Source organism: Corylus avellana, chromosome ca1 (genome assembly GCF_901000735.1).
Source record: "Corylus avellana chromosome ca1, CavTom2PMs-1.0".
Classification (NCBI taxonomy): Eukaryota; Viridiplantae; Streptophyta; class Magnoliopsida; order Fagales; family Betulaceae; genus Corylus; species Corylus avellana.
Window position 1 is genome coordinate 47,592,431 of NC_081541.1, and position 10,296 is coordinate 47,602,726.

Here is a 10,296-nt window from a genome sequence, read left to right on the forward strand (position 1 = left end):
TATTTTTCCAAATCCAACGGTTGTAAATTAGAGAACCCAAATTTAACCTAAATCTATCATCTCTGATCTCTCCATTCTCTCGACTCTCCTCTCACAGTCTCCACCATCCTCCTCGCCTCCTATCTCTGTTGCCGCTCCCACCACTCCCCCAGTGCCCCCAACAGCAACAACCACCACCACCGCAGCAACCACACACCTCGACGCCTGGCTGAAGCTGAACGGCTCGTGCCCGGTTTCCAGGAACTTGCCGCTGCCAACCCCGCTGTCCACGCCGCTATCGGAGGTCCTTTCACTCTCGCAGTACGCCGCGGATCGGAGGCGGAGGAGGTGATAAGATTTGTGGGTTTTTCTTTTCTTTCTGGGTTTTTTTTTTCTCCGTTTCTTCTTGGGTGGTGGGTGGTTTGGGGTTTTGCCTTTGATGTGTTTGTTTGGTTGCCCAGAAAAATGTGTAAATATTTTTGGATAGATAGGTATTGGGGTTTCTGTTTTTTACTGAATTATGGTTTGTGTTAGATGAAATTAGAGCAGAAAAAGTATCTTCGTCTTATTAAACAGATGGGTGCTGGTCTTTCACATAATATTGAATTCTAGGATTGAATCATTTTTGCCAAATGCATGTACATATACATCCCAAAATTAATCGAGCTTGAGCTCGAGCTCGAACAGGGTTCCAACCCTATCGAGCCGAGCTCGAGCAACATTTCTAGGTTCGTGTCGAGCTCGAGCCTGGCCTCAAAGTAAACGAGCCGAGCCCTTACACCCCTAGGGCGGAGTGAATGGTACCTTATGTCGGTTGATGAGATTTCTTTTACTGCTCTAATAATACGTATCGGAAATTCATTTATGTTTTTTATGCCTTCCTCAGTTATTTGATGAAGAAGACAAAAAGAGAAAAAAAAAAAAGAAAAAAAAAAGGAGAAAGAAAAATTAGATCCCAGGATGCTAGTCTTTGTAGTGTACCATGCATATTTGGCACTTTTTGGGTTTGGGTTGTGACAACCTTGGCATAAGCAATATTTACTGTAAAAAGGAGAAATATTTGGGTTGTGCATGCTTGAATTTGATCTGCTGAGAGATCTTTAAAGTGCTTCATTTTGCAATTATTTGAGCTTGAAACTAACCTGGTTTTGCTTTGATTTCTTATCATAGGTAGTGATAACTGGCTGGTAGATGAATCTGTGTTCAAGCCATCACTTTGTCACTTCATATTTAAGGTTTTGTTTCTTTTGAAAAAAAAAATGCTAGGTTCTTTGCCAATCTTGCCCCTCCCTGCTCCTCCTCTTGACGGAAATCTTGGCCCTCTTCCTGCATCTCAAGTTTCTGATGAGCAGCAGGATGAAAGGCCTTCAAATGAGGGGCAGAACACAGCTAACTCAGCGCCTTCAACGGTTGCAACCCACACAAGAACCATTGGAATTATTCATCCTCCCCCAGATATTAGAACCATTGTTGACAAAACTGCTCAGTTTGTTGCAAAGAATGGCCCAGAGTTTGAAAAGAGGATTATTGCAAATAATGCTGGCAATGTGAAGTTCAATTTTTTGAATGCATCGGATCCCTACCATGCATATTATCAACACCGGTTGTCCGAATCGCGTGCTCAAAATCTGTCTTCTGCACAGCAGCCTACTGATTCTGCTGTGGCTGAGTTGCTCCCATCTGCGCCAGCTGCTGATGGTAATGAAGCGGCAGCAGCAAAGGTTGATCTGTCTGCCCTGTTTAAACCTGTTCGTAAAGTTCTTGAGCCCCCAGAAGCTGAACAGTATACTGTTCGGCTTCCTGAAGGGATTACTGGTGAAGAACTTGAGATAATCAAGCTCACTGCTCAGTTTGTGGCTCGGAATGGGAAATCATTCTTGACAGGATTGACAAGCAGGGAAATCAATAACCCCCAGTTCCATTTTTTGAAGCCAACCCACAGTATGTTCATGTTTTTCACTTCGCTTGCTGATGCATATTCAAAAGTCTTAATGCCTCCAAAGGGTTTGACAGAGAAGCTAAAGAAGAGTGTTGCTGACATGACAACTGTGCTTGAACGAAGTATGAATCGCCTCGAGTGGGAGCGTTCTCAAGAGCAGGCCAGGCAGAAAGCTGAGGATGAAAAGGAGCAGGAAAGAGTAGAGATGGCCATGATTGATTGGCATGATTTTGTTGTGGTTGAAATGATAGATTTTGCTGATGATGAGGATGAGGATTTACCCCCTCCAATGACCCTTGAGGAGGTTATAAGGAGAAGTAAGGTGTCAGTTATGGACGAAGATATTGTTGAGCCAGGAAAGGTTGTGGAGATGGAAATGGATGAAGAAGAAGTGCGGCTTGTTGAAGAGGGAATGAGGGTAACAAGTATTGAAGAGAATGATGATGGAAAGAAGAATGAGATGATGGTAACAGAGGAACCAGAGCCACCAATGCGAATTGTGAAGAACTGGAAGAGACCAGAGGAGAGGATCCCTGCAGAAAGAGACCCAACAAAATTCGTTGTTTCCCCAATTACTGGTGAGCTAATCCCCATTAATGAGATGTCCGAACACATGAGGATTTCCCTCATTGATCCCAAGTACAAAGAGCAGAAAGAAAGGATGTTTGCTAAAATTCGGGAGACTACACTTGCTCAGGACGACGAGATCTCCAGGAACATTGTAGGACTTGCCCGAACCCGTCCGGATATTTTTGGTACCACAGAAGAAGAAGTCTCTAATGCTGTCAAGGCTGAGATTGAGAAGAAGAAAGATGAGCAACCAAAGCAAGTTATATGGGATGGTCACTCTGGAAGCATTGGGCGCACTGCAAACCAGGCCATGTCTCAAAATATCAATGGAGAGGATCAAAATGATGCTGGTAATAATGATGCAAGAAACCTTCCTGGCCCCGCAGCTCTTCCACCTAGGCCTGGCATGCCATCAGTTCGTCCACTTCCTCCTCCACCTGGACTAGCCTTGAATCTTCCTCGTTTGCCCCCAAACACAGTCCAGTATTCTGCTCCAAGTAGTGTCGGGCTCCCTGTACCCCAACCCAGGCCACCAGTTATGCAAATGATTCCTTCAGTACGGCCACCTCCACCTCCAATGCCAATAACTTCTGGACAACAATCTCTTTTGGTGAATCGACCACCCCAAATGCCAACCATGAATGCTACTAGTATTCCTGTACCGCCTCCACCTGGTTCTCAGTTTATGCATGTGCCAGTTCCCCGATCTTTTGTTCCTCTTCCTGTGCATCAACCTACCATGCCTATGATGCCCCCACCGCCTTTGCCTCAAGGAATGCCTCCACCACCACCACCTGAGGAAGCTCCTCCACCGCTTCCGAATGAACCAGAGCCAAAGAGGCAGAAGCTCGATGATTCTTTGCTTATTCCAGAAGACCAATTTCTTGCTCAGCATCTGGTATGTGGAGTCTCTGCCTTTGCCCCTTTTTCACTCTAGTAAACTTCAAGTGGTATTCAATTTTTATTTATTTATTTATTTTTTAAATCAATGAGCTCTAGGTTTCCTGATTGAGATTTATTTTTATTTTTGCAGGGGCCTGTTCGTATCACTGTCTCTGTTCCCAATGTTGATGAAGGAAATCTCAAAGGGCAGCTTCTGGAGATTACAGTGCAGTCCTTATCTGAAACTATTGGCAGTCTGAAGGAGAAAATTGCAGGGGAGATCCAGCTTCCTGCCAATAAACAGAAATTGAGTGGAAAACCTGGCTTTCTCAAGGACAATTTGTCGCTGGCATATTACAACATTGGAGCAGGAGAAACACTTAACCTTTCTTTAAGAGAGCGTGGTGGTAGAAAAAGATGAACAGCTTTCTTGACCAGGGCATTTAAGGTGGTTGTTGGAACTTTCTTGTTACCATGAGAGTATTCCATATATTATTGTTGAACTTTGTTATTCTATCTCCATCGATGTTATGTTGGAAATGCTGTATCACTAGAATGACTTTCTGAACTTGTTCTTTTGTCCTAACCTTACTGTATAGTATCTAAGGGCAACAAGTTCCTTTTTCTTAGGCTGATCAAGTCATCTACTTATTACTACTAATCATCTTCTCCTTTTGCATTGCGGTTGCTTCACTGAAGATTTTGAACTCCAGTCTTATTGTGCTTTTCATTTCCAATTTCGTTGCTGCAAGTTTTGCTGTTGGTGAACGTAGTGAAGGAAGTTCTTTTTGCTAGTATTTACATTTTGTTTTGTAGAGAGCATACCCATATACCTGCACATTTAGATGGATAGATTACTGATTGGTTTTCTCTGGAGAACGCTGCATCCTATGGTATGTCTTTTTGCAGGGCTTATGCCCTACAAATTTGTTCCATTTTTCTGCAATGTTCTCCTCAGACCAGCCATTGGACCAGCCAATAAGCAAGCAATGGCTGGGAGAGTTGATGCTTTCTGATGCCATTTTTCTTACTACAGAAAAGGCAACTTGTTTGGGTTCATGAAACGACTGTGCCACCCAGCATATGTTTCTTATACAGGTCGTATGCTCTCCCATCCTTCCCTTTTATGTAGCATTCATGGTCCTTGTTTTCACAGCTCTGATGGCAGTTATTTATACCTGCCTTTTTATTGCAGCATGGATCAGGTTTCATTGCAGTTTCATGATAGAGGCAGCAGATAAATCTTACTTTTGTTCTCTCATAAACTATAGCTTAGATTTATGTGTATTCTTTTGAACATGTATTGAGCAAGACTAATACATGTTGAAGAGAGAGTTGGATGGAGAACTGGTTTGAGAAAGTCAATATAAAGTACCTATTAAGGTGTTTTACACTTTATTTTTTAGTTATTCACTGGTAGGGTCATTTTGTTGTTGCTGAGCTGAAATTCTGTCTATTGTTCCCGATGCTTTTCTAAATCAGGGATACTTTCTCTTAAATTTCTCAGCTCAGCTAGTCTGTCTACCCACCACTTTATTGTGAGATAAAACCGTTCTTTGATTCTTTTTGCTAGTGCAGATATATGAAAGTTGAGCCCAAGTTGAGAAATTGTGGAAATAATGAGCAGTTGATATACATTGTTGTGTTTAAACCTAGAAGTTCAATTTTTCAGATTGAAAGTGTTTCCCTCCCATGCTTTCTTGTTCTGTTTCTGGATTTTTGCTCGACCTTGCTATGCCTGACTAATAAAGTGTTTTACCTCAACCATTGTGTATCTTAAAACTAGTTGTAGTATAACAGAGATAGCATTAGATTCCTTGTAATGTTTGATTTCTTTTTTCAATTCTTTCACGGTTCCACCTCTACTTTTAGTTTGTTCAGTTTGTGTTGAATAGACTTTTTGTCCGTAGTATACAAGTCAGTTTCCAAAGCCCTGCTTTAGGGCATGTTTGGTTGGTAGAATATACCCCTGAAATAAAGCAGCACGTTTGGTTGGTAGAATAAACCCAGAAATGGAATAGCTATTCCATAGTTTGATAAGTTTTTGTGTCTCAAGAATAGGTATATAGAATAAACCCATCGATTAAACTTCCCACAAAAGCCCCCATAGAACGGCTGAGAGAACCCACAACCTTTGAGAATACTTGGTTTCCAGAGATGTAGTAGTATCCACTCATAGTCAGAATAACTGAAGTTGAATGAACTTTCTATGCAGTCTGCTAATTGTAGGGCTATATCAAAAAAATGTACAGGAGAAGTTTCACATTCAGACTTTCTTCCTTCTTGTGCATAACACCTGAAGGGATTTTGAATGGAACATGGTTAGTTATATTTAAGAGGTATTTTTGTATTTTTACTTTTTGATGTGATAAAAATACTCTTTTAATATAATTAACTGGATATTCTTCCGTTCAAATAGGATCTTAATTCATTTTCAATGGGTTTGCGGTCAGATTAAATTGAGGACCAGGTGTTTTTTTTTTTTTTTTGGCCCATTTCTTATTAATTGCATTGTATAATTGTATTTCTGTTTGGATTTGCTGCTTGAAAGTCCACTTCTTGATTTTTTTTTTGCTTTTTTTGTTACTCTTTTTTCATTTGATTAGTAAATAATTATAATAAAAAGGCTGAAGTTCAATTCGAAGGGAATATAGCATTTTCCTTTCGATATGGGAATATTAAACTTGTATCATCAAAATAATGGTTGTCTAATTGTCTTCCACTGTGATCAAGGTGATCTAGGGAAAATTTATTATTACCTACTCATATAACTTCAGTCTTGTACCCATGTTCTTATGGATGAGCTTGTAAATCTGGAAACTTGAGATTTGTGACAAAATTCATACTTGTGTACCACCACTCTTGGCACTCTTTGTCAAAAGGTTAAAGGCTATTGAGTATTCGGATGTTTCAAAAAAAAAAAAAAAAAAGATAAATGTAAAATTAGTCCATGTGGTTGGCCTAATTTATAAATCACACCCTATGGTTTAAAAAATAATTTATAGGTTCCTATGGTAGACCAAAATAACATTTTACTTTTTGAACTTATTTTTCGTTAAATGACTTAATGGAAACCGTTACATTGTCACATCACACCCAATAAAAATAAGACACGTGTTCTTTTTTATTTATGCTTTTAAAAAATGACGAATAAGCCTTTTCACGTCATTTTGAGGCTCCAACACACACTCCATGTCAAATTAAATAAACATAATCCATCTATATCCCATGTGCTGCCGTCGTCTTCATCTTCCCTAACAATTTTTGCCGTTGTATTCATCTTCGTCTTCATGTTGTCATCTTCATCTTCCCCACCGATTCTTGCCTCTGTCGTCTTCATCTTCCCCAAAAAAAATGACACAGAGAGAGGAATAGATTGTTTCCAATGCCCAGAAACAATTTTTTAAGATGCTTCAATACCCAAAAATAAATCTGAATTTCCATAGAAATACTGTCCAAAAATGCACTAATCCAAAAACGCAGATGCTTAAAAATCTCAGAGTAACTCACAGATCGAAGATCACACCCATCGGAATATGACGATGACGGCAAGAATCATTAAGAAAGATGAAAACGAAAGTGGCACATGAGATATAGAGGGATTATGTTTATTTAATTTGAAGTGGAGTGTGTGTTAAAGCCTCAAAATGATGTGAAAAAACTTATTTGTCATTTTTTAAAAGTATAAATGAAAAAGAACACGTGTCTTATTTTTATTGGGTATGACATGGTAATGTAACGGTTTTCGTTAAGTCATTTAACGGAAAATGAATTCATTGAGTAAAATGTTATTTTGGTCTACCCTAGGGACTTATAAATTATTTTTTAAACCACATGGAGTGATTTGTAAATTAGGCCAACCACAAGGATCAATTTTGTATTTATCCAAAAAAAAATAAAAAAAATAGGTCCTTAAAAATGTAAATTATAATTGTTTTATAAGATTTTTAAAAAATTGGTTACATGATTTAATTTACTAACGAATTGCACTAGACCAAATAAAGAAATACATATGGCTTCATTTACTTCGACATAAAATAGGTTTCAGAAAATGATTTCTGCATTTTACGGTATTTACTGCGACGTTAAATATTGGTCAACGGAAAATATTTTATTTTTAACCAAAAATTCTTTTTCAATTTTAAACCATTTTCAAATCGACTTTGAACATCTTATTCTCAAATCGACGGACTCTGCCAATACCTGTCTAGGACCACACTGAGACTTGCCCGGGACCCACCCGGGACTTGACCAGAACTTGCTCAGGACCCGCTCGGGACCTCGCCAGGACCTACTTGGGACCCAACTGGACCTGAACAAAACTCGCCTAGACCTGCCCAAGACCCTCCCGGGACTTGATCGAGACCCACTTAAGACCCGATCGGGACCTGCCCAGGACTTTCCCGAGATCCCTCCGGAACTTGACTGGGACCTGCTCGGACCTCGCTAGGACTTGCCCAGGACCCCGTCGGGACTTGCTCGGGACCCGCCCAAGACCCCGAGACTTGACTGAGACCCGACCGGACCTGCCCCGGAATTGACCAAGACCCCGCTGGGACCTGCCCAACACTCGCCCAGGACCCACCTGGGAGTTGCCTCGAACCCCGCCAAAACCTGCCCGGAACTTGACCAGGATCTGCTTAGGACCCCACCGGGACTTGACCGGGACCTACCAGGGTCTCCGGCTGATCTCGACGGGGTCCTGATAGAGTCTAAGCGGGGTCTAGGCGGGTCCCGAATGAGTCGCAGTGGGGTCCTTGCGGGATTCGGTTCAGACACCTTTAAGACTTAGTCAAGACATTTTCGTAATTTAGAGTTTAATATGTTTTAATGAAAATATATACAAACCAAACTACCATTCCAGCCTCTTCATTTTTCAGTAATAGATATTCTTTGTTCTAATTGAATAGTTATTCCGTATACCCAACGTGTTCTTAAACTTAAAGTGTCTTCGGATAAACATTTAGACCAGAAAATTTTTTTCCTAAATCATCCAGAAAAGGTTGTCGGCATTTTTATGTTCATTATCTAGAGTAATTGTATGTACCAACTTTACGGAAATGATTTTCCTCTTCCAAAAAAGTTGAGTTTCTAAAGAAAAATCATTTTGCATTCCAATGAATTGGATGAAAGTTGGTAGAAAGCAGTGTAATTTGTAAATATAAAGATGTTGAGACTTCAAAGGCCAATCAAGACCTAAGGAATCAAAACTGCATCAAGATACTTGTATACCGAGTAATGGTAAAACTCAAAAATAAATAAAATAAAAGAAGAAAAGAGAATAGATGAAAAATATAGGCTAATATTTACGGTTGATTTTACTATAGTTCATTTAAAATTTACGGATAATAACCTTTTTTTTCTTTTTCTTTTTTTTCTTTAAATGAATGAAGTTAATAACTTTTTTAGTATTTGAGTTTTGAGGACTTTTTTATTATTATTATTATTTTAATCTAGGTTTCAATTTGTATCATAGTACATATGTTATCAATAACAATGGAATTCGTACCTTCGCCTATATTCCGTTAAAAAAAAAAAAAAAAAAAACTAATGGTTTGCCACGTGTCCTAACGAAAATTTAAAAATAAAAAATAAAAAAAGATGAAAAATAAAAAAGCATAAAAATAATTTTAAAAAAGGGGGTTAAATACATTTTTCCCCCTGTGGTTTAACAACTTTATTTTTTGACCTCTAGAGTTTAGTTTTTATCACATGAAGTACCTAGGATTTACATAAAAACGGAGATTATACCTCCATCTAAATTTCGTCCAAAATTTGATGAAAAGCCACGTCAGCACCATAAAAAAATCGATACGTGTCCATATATTAATTAAAAATACAAAATAAAAATTTTAAAATTAAAAAAATTAGAAAAATTAGAAAATTTAAAAATTTAGAAATTTAAAAATTAAAAAAAAAACATGAGAAATGGGTGACTTAGGGCTAGTTTGGGATTGCATTTGAGGGGTCTAAAAGTACTTTTAACACTTAAAAAACCCGTTTGAAGAAAAAAGTATTCGTTTGGTAAAAAAATTAAAAGCGTTTTTATGGGTCCAAAAAACCTAAAAACGGCTAAAAAACAATTTTGGCAAAAGTTTAAAAGTGAAGTTTTTGCCCAAAAACTCTTTTTGAGTTAAAAACTATATTTTTCAAACGCAATCACAAACAGACTCTTAAACCCATATACTTTGAGCATTTTCAGCAGCATTAGGTATTTTACCTAGTGAAAAAGTACAATTATTTACTTTAACTATTGTTTTTTCACTACACACTCCAACAGATTCTCTATTTCATTCTATACTTGTTTTAAAATATTATTTCTCATTATTTTTTTTATTATATTATTGCCAACACTTAATTAAAGAGAAAAATAAACACATATATAGAAATCATTCATAAAAACAAAAATAAACACATATGAGGAACATTCATCTCACATGCAGTAACTAATTCTTAAAATTAATAACATAAATAAATTTTTTCATCCAACTGCAATTGGTTTGTTTCCATCCTTGTGTTTTTATGCAATAAATTTTTTATCCAACTACAATTGATTTGTTTCCATCCGTGTGTTTCCATGAAATAATTTTTTTTCTTGCATTCAATTTTTTCATCCAACTGTGTGAAGAAATTTTGTGTGCGAGAGAGATAAATTTTGTGTGAAGAAATTTTGTGTTTGAGAGTGGAACGTAACAAATGTGAAGATGTGTTCAAAAAAAAAAAAAAAAAAAAAAAGATGTTAGGTGAAAAGAGGTAAAATAAAGAAATAATAAATAAAAAATAAATAAATAATATTTTATTCATTTAGTGTGCTATATTCACCATAACAATGTAACTATTCTAGCTAATAACAAGCTACTCTGTTGGAGTTAAAAAAAAAAATAATAATAACTAAATATAATTAATATTAATCTTTTAGCTAAGCT

At 37.6% G+C, this 10,296-nt stretch overlaps 1 protein-coding gene across 1 annotated transcript in view; it reads left to right on the forward strand.

Annotated features, from left to right (window-relative positions):
- The window catches only part of LOC132173832 (probable splicing factor 3A subunit 1), a 17,486-nt gene that overhangs the window by 5,496 nt on the left and 1,694 nt on the right, over nt 1-10,296 (forward strand). Inside the window, exons 2-5 of the mRNA XM_059585460.1 lie at nt 1,150-3,386; nt 3,522-3,782; nt 4,280-4,411; nt 4,566-4,575. Coding sequence (XP_059441443.1) covers nt 1,239-3,386; nt 3,522-3,782; nt 4,280-4,411; nt 4,566-4,575 — 2,551 coding nt within the window. The 5' untranslated portion in view covers nt 1,150-1,238. The remainder of the gene's footprint in view (nt 1-1,149; nt 3,387-3,521; nt 3,783-4,279; nt 4,412-4,565; nt 4,576-10,296) is intronic.